The sequence below is a fragment of the Gouania willdenowi genome, chromosome 8 (genome assembly GCF_900634775.1).
Source record: "Gouania willdenowi chromosome 8, fGouWil2.1, whole genome shotgun sequence".
Classification (NCBI taxonomy): Eukaryota; Metazoa; Chordata; class Actinopteri; order Blenniiformes; family Gobiesocidae; genus Gouania; species Gouania willdenowi.
The window spans coordinates 33,952,292-33,969,410 of record NC_041051.1 but is presented as its reverse complement, the minus strand read 5'-3'; the positions used below and the strand labels follow the sequence as shown (position 1 = coordinate 33,969,410).

General features: G+C 42.3%; 2 protein-coding genes across 2 annotated transcripts in view; both read right to left on the bottom strand.

Moving 5' to 3' along the window:
* Positions 1-6,699, bottom strand: part of scn4ab (sodium channel, voltage-gated, type IV, alpha, b) — a 28,743-nt gene extending 22,044 nt beyond the window's left edge. The window contains 2 exon segments of the mRNA XM_028455754.1: positions 6,189-6,280; positions 6,567-6,699. The gene's annotated coding sequence lies outside the window, so the exon portion shown is untranslated.
* Positions 6,700-6,809: 110 nt separating this feature from the next.
* Positions 6,810-16,758, bottom strand: anapc2 (anaphase promoting complex subunit 2). The gene is given in 16 exon segments (XM_028455864.1): positions 6,810-7,081; positions 9,955-10,199; positions 10,268-10,400; positions 10,472-10,573; positions 10,576-10,698; positions 10,758-10,833; positions 10,912-10,980; positions 10,982-11,051; positions 11,115-11,293; positions 14,335-14,452; positions 14,557-14,676; positions 14,742-14,895; positions 14,969-15,101; positions 15,218-15,542; positions 15,617-15,866; positions 16,400-16,758. Coding segments are annotated over 16 exon segments (2,406 nt in total). The 5' UTR covers positions 16,499-16,758; the 3' UTR covers positions 6,810-6,871.
* Between the last annotated feature and the right edge of the window lie 361 nt (positions 16,759-17,119).

Here is a 17,119-nt window from a genome sequence, read left to right as displayed (position 1 = left end):
ACAGGTCAGATAGTGGAGCCCAGAGCTCACAGTAACCATGGTGATGCTGCTTTTAGTTGTTATGCTGCAAAGAAGTGGAACTTTTTTTCTCTACTACATATGATTGAGAGAGATTTATGGTCATGTTGATGATGTCATGTGTTTGTTGATGATTTTAAATGATTCTTTTTTTTTTTTTTTGCCAACTTTAATGTTCTTATTGATTTTAAGCTGTTGAATGTTTTCTGTTGCACTTTTTGATCAGTATTGCTTTTCGGGAGGTGAGCAACGTGGACATCTCCCGTACACGCTGCTCACCCGTTGGATTCTCCCTCCTTTCATTTGAATTTAACGTCTCATAAATGACACATTTTAACTGTGAGTTACAGCATGTTTTTTATTAAACGCTGACAGGTGTTAAAAAAAATCAATTTCACAAAACCAGTGTGTGATCACATGCTTTAGTTGTTCTCTGTGATAAATTGACTAAATGACTCCATCTTTAACCCTTTATTACTTTTAAAATGTTCAAACCACAGAAGCATTTTCAACTTTATTTTCACTGCTCAATAACAGATGATGTCACATCCTGTTGGTCTCAGCAGTGGTTTCTATTGGCTATTTAATCAGAGTAAAAGCAGCAACGCATGCGTCGTCACGTCTCCGATCAGTGAACCTGAGATCTACCTCACGATCTTCTGCAGGAAGCTGTGCACAAGCACTTATTCTAAACACTGTCAGCTGATTGGCTAAGCTGGAGAGCTCCAAGCTGAGAAGAGTTTGATGGAATGGGAAAAGGGGGCGTGGCCACGGACAACCAGGTTTAAACCGTTGGCCTGGCTCTACTAAGAACACTGATGAAATACCGATTAGCAGTATTTGTACTGCTTTACAAAGTGCTGACGAGGCGTTTTCAGAGCATCGATTCACGGCAACGACAAAAGCAGAGAAACGTGAGACGATGAGTGACAGCGTCTGTGTGTCAGCTCTGACTCTGGTTCCCACAACTATTAGGATACAGAGCTAAATACAGCACACACACACACACACACCACACACACACACACACACACACACACACACACACACACACACACACACACACACACACACACACACACACACACACACAGGGCGTAATGTGGATGTGACTGAAGGATGAGCTCATATTTTCACCTGTTTATTTATTTATTTGTTTGTATTTCATATATTTTGATAAAATGTTTTACATAGATAGATTATAGACCTGGGGTTCTCAACCTTTGGGTCACCAGATGCCTTCAAGAAAAAAAAAATCTTTAACAATTTGAGCCTATTTTTGCTTATTTTTACCCTTTTTTTGCAACTCTTTTTTTTTTTTGCTCTTTTAATGTATTTTTGCTACATTTCTCCCATTTCTGACACATTTTAATGACTTTTCTACACATTTTTTCCACTTTCCAGACATGTTCAGCACTTATAAACCATTTCTACCACTTTTACACCTAATGTCACGTCACCATATTTTAGAAGTACTAATAATAATAATAATAATAATAATAATAATAATGCATCAATTTTATATAGTGCTTCATCATAGACACTCAAAGTCACTTTACAGAATTAAAGGATTATTCTTTCACTCCACACTTAGTGGTGGGAAGCTACTATTGTAGCCACAGCTGCCCTGGGGAAGACTGACAGAAGCGAGGCTGCCATAGTGAACCATAGGCCCCTCCCACCACCAACAACACTCACTCACACACTACATCATACTAGACAATGTGGGTGAAGTGCCTTGCCCAAGGACACTATGACAGATACCACTGCAGTGACTGTCCCCCACTGTGTGATTATGATTTTACAAAGAAAAAATCGTGATGTGTTTTTCCCCATATCATCCACTCCTACATGTATATGTCTATGTTAGACATTAACTTAAATGAATTAAAACTCTTAATCAACTACTAGCAGTGTTATAAACACTGTTAGTAGCTGAATTACACTTGTAGGTTAAATCATCATAAATACAGTAAATGAAACAAATGTCTAATCTAATGTTCATTTGAACTGTTCTTATGATTATTATTGTATGTAATAGTGTATTTCTATAGACATTGATTCAATGAAAAATGACTTGATGTTTTGAATGTTTTTTACATGATGATGTTTTTAATGACGTCCTTTCTGTTGCAGACAAGGAGAGCTGAGGTAAAGGTAGCACTGCCTTGGGCCACAGTGTTTTAAGTGGGAGCCTCTGTCATCATCAACATCTGTGATAAACACCTACAACATGAGACATGTCCCCAGATAAATGATGGACAGTTGTTGATATGAAATATTGACAAATAAATGGATTTTGTCAAAGTTCTTGTTAGTTTTTATTTGTAATTTGTGGTTGATTAAAACTATCATTAGGAGGACACAGTGCAGGGAGAGCTGCTGGTATGGAGGTGATGACATCATTCTGAAGGTAGAAATCAACGTTAAAACAAAATCATGTTAAAAAAGGACTTTTTTTTTTTTTTAACCAGAACGTATCAGGTCATTAAAGTCTCACTATTGTTATTTTCTGAACCTTGACAGCTCTGATGTGTGTGTGTGTGTGTGTGTGTGTGTGTGTGTGTGTGTGTGTGCGTGTGTGTGCGCGCGCTCTGGAAGTTTGTTGGTGTTGAATTCTGCTGCATGCGTGTCTCAGATTGAGTCATCCCCACACACACACACACACTCACACACACACACACGCACACGCACACGCACACGCACACGCACACACACACCTTAGGAGAATCACGTTGCAATCTGGATGCCTAATTGTGTGCGTGTGTGTTGACACTTTCGTTATTCTGGTCCTGGTGTTTCTGATGACACGAGTCATTTAAAACTGGGATTAAAACGTCTACACACGGACAATATTTATACTTTTCTTTAGTTTTAGTCATAAAAAAGCTTACCCAAACATGTGGGACTAGTTGCTCATTGCTAAGCTAACCCAAACATGTGGGACTGGTTGCTAGTTGCTAAGCTAACCCAAACATGTGGGACTAGTTGCTCATTGCTAAGCTAACCCAAACATGTGGGACTAGTTGCTCATTGCTAAGCTAACCCAAACATGTGGGACTAGTTGCTCATTGCTAAGCTAACCCAAACATGTGGGACTGGTTGCTAGTTGCTAAGCTAACCCAAACATGTGGGACTAGTTGCTCATTGCTAAGCTAACCCAAACATGTGGGACTGGTTGCTAGTTGCTAAGCTAACCCAAACATGTGGGACTAGTTGCTCATTGCTAAGCTAACCCAAACATGTGGGCCTAATTGTTAGTTGCTAAGCTAACCCAAACATGTGGGACTAGTTGCTCTTTGCTAAGCTAACCCAAACATGTGGGACTGGTTGCTAGTTGCTAAGCTAACCCAAACATGTGGGACTAGTTGCTCTTTGCTAAGCTAACCCAAACATGTGGGCCTAGTTGTTAGTTGCTAAGCTAACCCAAACATGTGGGACTAGTTGCTCATTGCTAAGCTAACCCAAACATGTGGGACTAGTTGTTAGTTGCTAAGCTAACCCAAACATGTGGGACTAGTTGGTCATTGCTAAGCTAACCCAAACATGTGGGACTGGTTGCTAGTTGCTATGCTAACCCAAACATGTGGGACTAGTTGCTCATTGCTAAGCTAACCCAAACATGTGGGACTAGTTGTTAGTTGCTAAGCTAACCCAAACATGTGGGACTGGTTGCTACATGCTAAGCTAACCCAAACATGTGGGACTAGTTGCTCTTTGCTAAGCTAACCCAAACATGTGGGACTGGTTGCTAGTTGCTAAGCTAACCCAAACATGTGGGATTAGTTGCTCTTTGCTAAGCTAACCCAAACATGTGGGCCTAGTTGTTAGTTGCTAAGCTAACCCAAACATGTGGGACTAGTTGCTCATTGCTAAGCTAACCCAAACATGTGGGACTAGTTGTTAGTTGCTAAGCTAACCCAACATGTGGGACTAGTTGGTCATTGCTAAGCTAACCCAAACATGTGGGACTGGTTGCTAGTTGCTATGCTAACCCAAACATGTGGGACTAGTTGCTCATTGCTAAGCTAACCCAAACATGTGGGACTAGTTGTTAGTTGCTAAGCTAACCCAAACATGTGGGACTGGTTGCTACATGCTAAGCTAACCCAAACATGTGGGACTAGTTGCTCTTTGCTAAGCTAACCCAAACATGTGGGACTGGTTGCTAGTTGCTAAGCTAACCCAAACATGTGGGACTAGTTGCTCTTTGCTAAGCTAACCCAAACATGTGGGCCTAGTTGTTAGTTGCTAAGCTAACCCAAACATGTGGGACTAGTTGGTCATTGCTAAGCTAACCCAAACATGTGGGACTGGTTGCTAGTTGCTATGCTAACCCAAACATGTGGGACTAGTTGCTCATTGCTAAGCTAAACCCAAACATGTGGGACTAGTTGTTAGTTGCTAAGCTAACCCAAACATGTGGGACTGGTTGCTACATGCTAAGCTAACCCAAACATGTGGGACTAGTTGCTCTTTGCTAAGCTAACCCAAACATGTGGGACTGGTTGCTTCATGCTAAGCTAACCCAAACATGTGGGACTGGGTGATAGTTGATAAGCTAACCGAAACATATGGTGACTACCCTCTATGGGTTGAAACTCTGCTATTACAATCAGATGTTACTATTGGCTGAAAATGGAGATTCTGGCATCTTCTTATGTAACTGTTAGCTTTGCCCCCTCCTATAAAAACTATCACCTGTGGACTCTACATCTGTGGGAGGAGGCTGGACTAAGATAATAGTAAATAGAGAGCTATAGTGAGTAATAAGTAGCTAGTTAGCATAGCATAGATTTTTCTTTGAGATTTTATAGTATAGACTGGGCGTGGCTTAACTACTCCAGGAGCCCCGCCCATAATCAAGGCATTTTTTACATTTTTGGCACAGACACATTTAGGAACAGATCTATTCTATATATGTCTGTGACAGATGAGTAAGCTTTGTTTTATTATGTTAAGGGTGAAATGCTCCCAGACTAATGATGGACAATACAGACTAAAACATTTATGCCAATCATTTCTGGTATTTATCACAATACATATATAAACTAATTCCCACCTTAAAGTGCTAAAAGGTTCCTTACAAACACAAATGAAATATAATCCATTAATACTACAAATATCTCTGATTTCTATAATTAAACCAAATCAGACTTTAATCATTAATTAAATCAATAATTAGGTGTTCGCGGGCTGAAGGTTGAGCACCACTGGGTTAGAAGTCCCACAGATCAAAGCTGCCTAGTGAAATGAACATTACAGATAAATGTCATTTATATTGATTAAAATGTCATTTGAGATATTAATTATTAATGACATCATCACCCTCTGCCACTCTGGAGCACGTGCATCAACGCTCTTGCGCACACACGAGTGTAGGTGTGCGGATGGTCATATATATATATATATACATATATATATATGTATATATGACCTCGGTTAAAATGTTTGTAGACATTTCTGTATATTCTAGTGGTTTTCAAACTGGGGTACGTGTTCCTCTAGGGGTACTTGTACACCTTTCTGGAGGTACATAGAAACATTTCAGTTTATTTTTTAACATTATAGATTTTTTTTTTTTTTTACATGTGCAGACATTTTGAAATTCTAATTCTAAAATGAGCAAAACATGAGAAATAAATGAATAAAAAGGCCTAAATTCAATGTTATTATTTCTTTTCTGAAAGGGTGGCAACCCTAGTGTTTGTTTGTTGTACAATCACTTTTTTTTATCCATTATGAGCCACAGAGGAGCATTTAAACAACTCAGGGTGCTACGTGTGTGTGTGTGTGTGTGTGTGTGCTGGGAGCAGATGTGTAGCTGTTTTTCAGCTGCTGCATTTCAACACCATCGCTCCAGTTACACTTCGCTCACATCAAAGCTCCCATTCCCAGCAGCGCTGCTGGAATCTCATTGGCTCAGAGGAGTTCCCCGAGCCCAGAAGCCCAGAGCTGACCCGCGCACACACACACACACACACATACCACGGAGTGCATCAGATGAAGTGTTGGTTAGCGTAGCATTGTAACGCTAACCCTCATCACACATATCACATGATTAAGGAGGACGCCTCGCGGTCTGAGTGTGTGTCGTTCTGATGTCTGATTACATTTGTGAATCTAATATTTAACTTGAAATTGGTGTAACCTCAAAAACACACGCTGACCTTTGACCTTTAGACACCAGCTGTCTCACACACACACACACTGCATTGGCATTCTTTGATTTCCTGGACACAGGATGAGACTCTTTGACCTTCTGTGAGGAATCACACACACACACACACACACACACACACACACACACACACACACACACACACACACACACACACACACACACACACACACACACACACACACACACACACACACACACACACACACACACACACACACACACACACACACACACACACACACACACACACACACACACACACACACACACACATTTGAAAAGTCCAAAAAACACAGAACCAGAACCTTTCAGACAACAAACTGGTTTAGGACAGAGTGTGAACAGAAGCAACCCAGCACTTTACCTGCTACAGGTTATTCCCACAGAGTCACACAACACATTCGTGTGTGTAGGCGTGTGTGTGTGTGTGCTCCGTCAGTAGCTCTGTGCGTCTGTCTGAGATCTGTGTGTGTGTGGCTGCTGCCTCGTTCCTCTAGGACTGAAACTTGAGAGGTCAGGTAGTGTCTCACACACACGCACGCGCACACACACCAGGGATAAAAAAAAAAAAACAAAAAAAAAAAACAAAAAGCCTGCCGAGCCTGGATACAATCTGTGCTTTTATTTTGAAAAAACAGATTTCACATGAAAAGCAGTAAAACGGTGCGTTCAGGTGACTTTGGGCAGCCGGTAAACGCCTGACGACATGATGAGCTGGTGCTCCCTAACTTTCCTCTCCAGAAACGCCTCCAGCTCGCCCACGTCCATCTCCGTGACGACGGGTCCCGTGGAAACAAAGATGCGCAGCATGGAGTGGATGCGCTCCAGTGTCATGGTGTCCAGGTTAGTGAGCATGGCCTGGATGTAGACCCAGAACAGCTGTGGACCAGCACAGGGATTAGCATATTAGCATCAGACACAGCGCTACATGCTAAGCTAGGCTAGACTATACTGTGTGAACCCCAAAATAAATGGAAAATGACCACAAAACACACAGAAAAACTACAACTAAGTAGCAGTAACTAAATAGCTCCAAACACACAAACCCTGTGTTGTTTCTTGTCTTAATCTGATTGGTCGTTATTATAAATGAGTGTTGATCATGTGACCTCCTCTCTATGCTAACAGTCACTCCTCTCTGCGCTAAGCTAATCATCACGTTTGTGACTCTATGCTAACACAGGGCTGCCAAGTTTCAGAAAATAACAATAGTCAGACTTTAGTGACCTGATGCGTTCTGTCTAAAAGAGTCTTTTTTAACATGACTTTGTCCTGTTTTAACGTTGATTTCTACCTTCAGAATGATGTCATCACCTCCATACCAGCAACTCTCCCTGCACTGTGACCTCCTAATGCTAGTTTTAATTAACCACAAATTACAAATGAAAACTAACAAGAATTTTGACAAAATACATTTATTTGTCATATTTCTTTTCAAACCAACTGTCCATCATTTATCTGGGGACATGTCTCATGTTGTAGGTTCTTACATACCACTCAGACGGTGTCTGTTCTCTAGAAACACTTTCTTTCTGAAGTCGACAACTCGTGCTTGTGTGTGAGGTGTCGTTACAGATGGCTCGTCAAGACGTTGCTTCTGATTGGTTTATTATTGTGTGGATGCCTGCCGTGGTTGTTTAGATTTAGGCACAAGGAGACATGGATTGGTTATCTCCGTCAGTCCGTCAGAGTTACTTGAGCTACAGCAAACCGTGAGGACCAAAGTTCATTATCATGAAAAAATAAATAGAGTTTGAATGGGAAATATAAGCGTGAGAAATGTAAAGTGTGGCGTATGATGTGAGAATGGGTCAAAATGCGTGACTGTCACACTCAAAGCGTGAGTCTTGGCAGCTCTGGTAACAGACGCTCCTCTCTGCGCTAAGCTAATCCTCCTCCGTGTGCTGAGCTAACCACAACGTGTTGGAGCGCTTGCAGGTATTGTGGTTCCTACGAAGAATGTTAGCGTGCAAACGTTCGTTCGTCGACCAAATGAAAGGACAATATTTGCTGACCGCATTTTTTTTCTCAGAAGATTAAAGTTAATTTAAATTCATAAAAACTCAAAAAGTTTACTTTAAATAGTAGGAATGTCAATCTTTGGGTGTCTCACGATTCAATTTGATTCCGATTCTTAGGGTCACGATTCGATTCAAAATCAATTCTCGTTTTAACCGATTCTCGATTCAAAGGATTCTCGATTTAAAAATTGATACAAAGCATAATTTCAAAACAATACAGTTTGTATAAGATATTTTTAAATAAACTGATCCCAATGATGTAATCACACAAAGGCCAACTTAAGATGAAAGGTAACATTATTATTAATGCTAAACAAATACACACACACACACACACGCACTCATTGTGCTGTCTGTAATACATTGTAAGTTGTTTCCTGTTGAGATCGTGTCATAGACTGTAAAAGTCTTAGTGAGTTTGTGTGTTTTGACCAAACACTGTTGCCATAGTAGTCAGAAGTCGGCATCCTTGAAAGCCCATGGCCAACTAGTCTCTACTAAGTTCTTGTATTTTCACCTTGAAAAGCATATGCTTCTGAGTGTGTTTAAGAATACTGTTTGATAACACTCCTAAGACTGTTTGTGAAAGTTAAGTCACTCTGCCCATTGACGAGAGAACATGTACGTTTTTTCACAGAAATTACTAGAAAACACCCTGGAGGAGGTCCCTCATCAATATCTAAACTGTAATGTGATGTAGTGACCAACTGTGCCCTGAAGGTTGCAGCAGTGCACCTTTAGATGATAGATTAGCCACTGATGCTACCATTAGCTAAGGAGGAAGAAGCAGGGACGAGGGAGATTATGGCGCTATGAAGTGATATTGTGAAGTATTCAGCAGCTCACAGCTCCACATACTAACACAGAACATGTGGACCTGAGTGGATTATTGATTATGTTGCATTCGTGAGATAAAACAAAACCCAGGCCAAATGGGTCTGTATGATTGACGGGGGGAGAGACTTGGGGAACGGCCAAAATACAGCAAGAAATCCATTACACTTTGACCTAGATAGAAGGAAAGTTCCTTTTAGAAGGAAACCAATGTTCAGATGTTATAGTTTTCAATATAGCAAAAAAAATTGCTCCAAATACACAGAGATTTAATTTGCTCTGAAAGTGGTGATTTGTGTCAAACTTGCTCTATTCACACGCCTGATTACAGAAGTAACTAAACAAGCTAGAAACATTTATTTTTTTCTGATAAAAGTAGAGATTTTAATTTTCAGATTTCAGATAGTCATAGTACAAAATATCTGTGGTCTTTAAAATTCAGTCAAATGCTCAAAATCAGCTGGCACTAAATAAGTTAAGCATAGACGGTGTGTTGTATAAATCACCGCCGATAGCGGTAAATGTTAGTATAAGCATGTACATGGGTTTTCTCATAGACGTTAGCATGATGCTAGCAGACTTTTTGTATAGTGGTATTTTCTATTTACAAAGAACACTAATATGTTTTGTATGTTGAGTCTACAGTGTTTCCTGAGTATAGACTCTAAGCGGATCTACTGAATCAGGTTTTCTTGAGAAAATAAATTAAAAAATCAATTTTTGAAGTTTATGAATCGATTCAGAATTGTGGATGATTAGAATCGCGTTCTTATGCGACTTAATTTTTTTCCCACCCCTAGTAAATAGTTAGTTAGCACTAGCTAACACTGAGTCACCAGCTAACATGATCACCGCTTGGTTTAAAATGTTAGTGTTAAGCTAACGCTAATGATGCACCTGCAGCTTCTCCTCCCTCTGCTCTGATTGGGTGGCTGTGTTGGAGTCTCGCTCTTCGTCGCTGTCAATCATCATCATCGCGCCTCTGTCCAGCTTCTCATTGGTAGAGCCGGTCTCCACCACGCTGTAGACTCCACCCCCTTCCTCCTTCAACACGCCATGCTGCTGCCACACAGACAGCTTCCTGTGCACCACGTCCAGCGGGGCGCCCAGCACCGCGCTCAGCTCAGCCAATGACCACGAGCCTGAGGGACAGAAGCTCCGCCTCCAGCATCATGTTTAGCTACACACACACACACACACACACACTTACTCCTGTCCTGGAAGTGCAGGATGATAGCGGCCTGGATGGGGGACACGCTGAGGTTGGTGAGGGTCCGGTCCTGCAGCTCCACGGTCCAGGGTCACTGAGCCATGTGGGGCCTCCGCTCCAAGGTCCTCATGGCCTGGACACCAAGTAGCACAGTTACCCAACAGGAGCACAACATCAGGACATTGCTCTGGTCTAATGGGGCACATCCAGGTCTGAGGCTCACCTCAGTTTCTCGTAGCGGTGCGTGAATGCCTTCATGGCGTCGCCCACCAGCGCTGGCAGCTCCAGCTTCTCCTTCTTCAGTTGTGTGGCCAGAACTCTGATGACATAAGATGGCAGACAGCGCCAGAGGGGGCTGCTCGTCCTTGCTCAGGTCTTCAGCTCTTCCTCACGGATGTTGTACTGTTGATGCGTCGGGAGTCGGCCATGTCCTGCACATGCACACCGTCACGCCCCGCCCAAAGCCCCACCCACCCAGAGGAGGACTTACCTTCAGCCTCACCCCACAGTAATGCATGTGAGACTCTCCAAAGCGCAGCTTTAGAAGCTCCACGTTACGGATCTCCTGAACAGAGGCCACGCCCACCATCCTCAGACCACAAACTAGACACTACTCAACGGTTCCAATGCTCCATTACACTGACCTGGCCGTGTTGTAGTTGAGCTGCTGCAGCAGGCGGTCGGCCAGGAGGTCCCGGTACTCTTGATGAAATGTCTTTGCTGCCATAAATACTGACGAGAACGCTGATGATGTCATCAGAACGCCGCTTAGAGCCCAACTTATCTGTTACAGCACACACGGTGCGTTCAGTGTGTGGTGCGTACTCTGTGTGGTGCATTCACTGACCGTGCTCGGCGTCGGTGGGATCAGGGCTCCAATCCTCAGGCTCCGCCCCCTCCTCATCACTGTCCTGTGTCTCTAACATCACTGGTTGTCCACGAGAAAGTTCTGATGCCAGATCAGCACAACCATCAGCGTCACCTGTTAGACCAGCTACGATCTGACGAACCGTGTTCTCACGAGTCCTTCACACACACACACACACACACACACACACACACACACACACACACACACCACACACACACACACACACACACACACACACACACACACACACACACACACACACACACACACACACACACACACACACACACACGAGCTTATTATATATTATATTATATATTTTGAAAATCCAAAAGGAGGAAACTTCTCTCGTTCTGTTGACTCTTCCTCCTGTGAATCAGGTCTGACATGGACACTACACGCTGCAATGTCCCCAAACTCACTGGGAACAGATGTTTGGGAACGCGGAGCAACAGAGCGCATGGGGGGCGCGATGAGCGGACGTTGGATGGGCGATCGGCAGGGGGCCTCACCGCTGATCTCACCAGGCACAGTGTGCATACACGATTCCTTACCAAAGAGGAGGACCTCATCAGAATCATCATGGAGGGACCAGAACTGATGGACTATGATACCATGACAGATGTTCAGCTGTGGTTCTCTCTGAGCAGAGGTCTGCAACCTGTGGCTCTGGGGCCTAATGTGGCCCTTTGACTCTTATACAATGGCTCCCTATAGCTTTAAAAAACTATTGAAATAAATAGTTATTTTTTACAGAAACTATTAATGATTAATGACAAATAAAATCAAGATATAACAATTTATTAACCTAAAATAAATCAGGTTGTACAATGACTCAGAACATTCCTACTTCACCTCCAACAACATCTACAGACCATCAACTTTCCTCCACCTGTGACTAACCTTAAGTTTTAAATCCCTGGTAAGAAACTAAACCAACAAAAACACTATTTCTGGAAGAAAATACAGATTTTAATTGTGTGGGAACAGATTCATTTAACCACCAATGTACAGGTTAAATATGTATGTTTTATGTGTGGCAAGAAATGAGTAATTAGCATGTGTTGATCACATGATCATGTGTTATTATATTCATGTTACTTTTTGTAGACTTTCATATACATTAACTATAAAAATCTTCTTTATAAACATTGTGTTCATGTAAACTGAGATGTGTAAGAATTTGAAGATAAAGATACTGTTTTATTGTGATTTATTTATGTTAATTTACTTTATTTCATTTTAAACTGTTTTTAAGTTTCTATTTACATGATCAATATAAATGAAATCAAACATTATTCTATATAATTATAACTGTATATAATGTAATCCACTGTATTGTCTTCATAGAGAAGGTCTTTATGGCTCCAGGAGGACTTTAATCCAGGTGAGATGAGGTTCAATGGTTCCTTGTAGAGTAAAGGTTACAGACCCCTGACCAGGGGAAGAGGGTTAGGAGACCCCACTATCAGAGCTGGACCCTCTGAATTTAATTCATGGTGAAACAATGCAGATGATAAGTTGGTTATGTTACTGTTAAATTAATTCATGTACAGCATTTATGTAAAATAAAAACAGAATAAATGTAACCTGTTGTTATGATTTAATGTTATTTAAACATTTTTATTACGTCTTTTAAAATTATATAAAATAAATGACCTGTTTTTTCAGCCACTGCTTGAAAACTTAATGTTGACACATTTTGCAAATATATCTGGAGTCACTGTCAACCTTTACTTCAACTACAGTACGCCAGTTAAGTCAATTATTCATCAACATGCGTGGCTTGAAAAAAAAAGGGGTGTGACCAAATTCTGTGCTGGTGCAACCAACTGAGAAAGTTAGTGTAGAGACCTGTAAAGGTGTATTCACACCCAGGCGCCTGTTATGAGTCGCTGGAACATTATGAATAGTATGAATAGTATGAATAATGTGAATAGTATCAATAGTATGAATAGTATCAATAGTATGAATAGTATAAATAGTATGAATAGTATAAATAGTGTGAATAGTATAAATAGTGTGAATAGTATAAATAGTGTGAATAGTATAAATAGTGTGAATAGTATAAATGGTGTGAATAGTATAAATAGTGTGAATAGTATAAATGGTGTGAATAGTATAAATAGTGTGAATAGTATAAATAGTGTGAATAATATAAATAGTATGAATAGTATGAATAGTGTTCCATGATTTTCTGGATTTTTTTCCTTCATTTTGTCTCATAGTTGAGGTTTACCTATGATGAAAATTACAGGCCTCATCTTTTTAAGTGGTAGAACTTGAACAATTGGTGGCTGAATAATTACTTTTTTGCCGTACTGTAGTATAAATGATGTGGATAGTGTGAATAATGGTATGAAGTGTAAATAGTATGATTAATGTGAATAGTATGTGTGTGCTGCTCTGAGAGGGCTGATCACTTCTTCTTCAGTCGTACGTTTACAGCACTTTTCATAGACAGCTTTACTTGTCCTTATGGTTTAAATGATCAACCTACATTACTAAAGGATGAGTTTACTCACAATATACTTAGAATTTAAAAGGTGTATTCAAAGAGTACTCCACTTTCATTTGGCCCCAGTAAGTAGAGGAAGTATACAGCCATCTCAGTGCAGACTCAGCATTACAGATGTAAATATGTGTTCTAGACTAAAAGCGATGACCTCGGTTGGAATCGAAACCCTGACCCTATGCTTTCAAGCGTCCGAACACGTAGCGCCACCATAACAGTCATATTGAGACTGTTCAGAAATAGAAGAAAGAAAATGAATAATGTAAATGTGGAGCCTTAAATTTGTTTCCTTTACATTAGCCACAGGTTTGTATCCAGTGAAATCTACTACAGACGTCAGGAGGCGTTTTAATACAGATCAATCTTTCTGATTGATCTATCAGAGCCTTTCACTGAATGTTCTGCATCATCACCAATGTTAGAAAGAAAACTAACTTTAGTAACGATGTGAGCACGTCTGTGGTGTGTGATGTTACTAATGTGTGTCGAAGAAGGGTGTCAAGGTAAATTAAAGTGGTCCTTTAGAAGTGGTTTTCGGGTGGGCGGAGCCAGGGTTTCTTAGACAAAACCTAAACTTACTCCTCAGAGTTTGAACATAAGCCGCTTTCTAGAATACCCCTCTGATCTGACACTGGTTTGTGTGTATTGGTTGTAAGCTCCACTTCTGAAGTAGCAACCCACCTCAGGTACTTCCTGATTGGCTGACAGGCGACCTGAAGGATGACCATGGAGGGGTCGAGTTCCCTCAGAGCTTTTATGGCTGAGATGTAGACGGTGAGGATGTCTGAGGTGTGGACGCCTGCACACACACACAGGTTAGCTTAGCACTAGCACACAGGCTAAGCAGAAACACAGGGTGAAGGGGAGTGGCTATGTGCTGATGTCACAGGGGGGAGGAGCTACCCGGGTGCAGCAGGCGACTCTCAAACGCAGACTTGAGGGACGTCAGCAGCTGCTGCCTCTGATTGGTTCTCTCCAGACAAAACTTCAGGTCCTCGATAGCCGCTTTGGATTCTGGGAAATCTGACATTGGAGGAAAGAAAGTGACATTTAGAGCGTGGCTCCGCCTACTGGCGTTGATTGGTTACCTCTGATGATGCTGAACAGCTCCTCAATCCTCATGTTCACGTAGATCCTGCAGAAGAACTGATGCATGTGACACCTCCACTGTTTGAGGACAGAGTCAGAGGCTCCACCCACACAGAAGACACGCCTCAGCCAATCCAGGACCAGCTCCAACCACTGCACACGCACACAAAATAATCAGTAAGGAACAGGCGTTATAGTTTCATGTGTGTGTGTGTGTGTGTGTGACCTCCTGGAAGTCCAACAGGAAGGAGCGTTCGTATTCTCCTCGACACAGCTGTTCCATCCTCTGCTCGATGAGACGATGAAGGATTGAAGTCACAGACTCTGAACTCACACAGTCCACCAGCTGCAGCCTGCCTCTACACACACACACACACACACACACACACACACACACACACACACACACACATCTATACACACATGCACACTCATAGTGGGAATCTTTCAAAATAAGAGCGTGTGTAGCACTGACAGGATGTGGCTGAGCTCCTGTAGCTGCTGCAGAGCTTCCTGACACCAGCACTGAGAAGATGGAGCCTCACAGCCGGGACAAGCCCCACCCTCCAGATAGGCCCCGCCCTCAGGACAGGCCCCACCCCCGCCCTCGGTGGTTTTCATGTAGACCTTGAAGGTGCGGCTGTAGAACTCCAGGACCCTCTCCTGAAGGGTGGGGGAGGGGGTGAAGAGCAGCAGAGCTTTGATGGTGGTGAAGGCTCGCTCCGTCATTGGCTGAGGCCCCGGGCCAATCAAAGTTCCCCGGCCTTGCTGCTGCCACGCCCCCAAACGCTCCAGACCTCCTGAAGGAGGAAGACGAGGCAGAGACAGGTGAGTCCTGTGTGTGGGCGGGGCCTAGGGTTCCTCTGAGACTCACCGAGGAGGGGCTCCAGGCGCTGGCTGAGGGTCCTGAATGTGGCGAGCAACACGTTGGCCCGGCCCCGCTCATCCACGTTGTTCTCCGTGCGTTGCAGCCCGGACCAGAACTCAGGGACTACGGAGGAGGAGAGCAGCGTCTGCAGAGACTCATGGAGCCACACGCACAGCAGCCCCGACACACCGCCATTGCTCAGCACCGTCAGAGCCTCACACACACGCTGCTCGGACACCGGGGGGCCCCGGGACACCTGCAGAGGTCAACAATCAGAAGGTGGACCACTAGCTGCGTGGACCTCAACGCCATTCAGAGGTGTGGTCTGACCCCAGAGAGCCAATCAGAGCATGCCTGAGTGTGTGCGTTAAACATTAAAATTGTCACTAGTTAAAGAAAACTTCAACACGGGTGGGACGATGTATCACGATATTCAAATATCACAAGATGTATCGTAAAAAGTGCGAGTTATATTAACTTCTAGTCTATCATATCATATAGTATCGTATCGTATCGTGAGCTCAGTGTATCGTCCCAATCTATTCATCATTGCAGGTATGTTTGAGTTCAGCTGAAGGAATAATGTTCAGATTGTGAACATAGAGGTCACATCAAACCCACACGAAGGCCGAATTAAAGACAACGAGCTTTTTTTTATTTATCACATAATCATGTAAACTAATGTGATCCATCACGACACACTGTGTTGTATTGATTAAACTTTAAATCGGCTGATTTTTTTACGGAGTTCTGATGGAGCTTTCAGCTCCGCTCCTAAAGCCCACTCACCAGCACTGCAGTGACGGTGTCCCAGGCCTCAGCCAGTCGGTGATTCGGTGCAGCTCCAGACTTCTGCACTGGTTCAGACTTCATCTGGATCTCCTCCATTTTAAAAGGCTTTCTTCACAAGAAACGAACTCCGATCAGTGAACGTCACATTTATGCTTCACTTTGCCCTCCCGCTTTAAAACGTTCCTCTGGTGAATGTGTAAACTCTCATTATGTCCGCAGGTTTCTTCTTCTTATTACATATAATGTCATGTGTGCGAATTCAGCCTTTTTCCATCGAAACTGAGCAATAGTGACAGGAAAAAATGGTTCAACAGAACCGCGAGTTTACGGTTTCTTCTTCTGCTACAGAATGTCTTTCAAACCAATGCTGCCCCCTACCGACGAAATACTAAAAATAAAAACAAATAAAACCAAAAAAATGTAGTCAATAATGTTAAAACATTTTAGAATTATGGAGGAAATTACATATACAAGAGTTGAGAGATAGCAGCCAAATTAATGGTTGTAAAGGGGGACACGACCCCTCTGTCCCCCTTTCAATGAAAATACCATCATAAACACAAATTAATGGTACATTACGTTTTTTTTCCCTTAAAAATACAAGTCATGCTACATAAACATAGAATTATATATATAATTTAAATAGTAAATTTAAATTAAAAGCAAGAAAGTGATCAAAACCCTAGACATTTACAATACAATGCCAAATGAATGGTA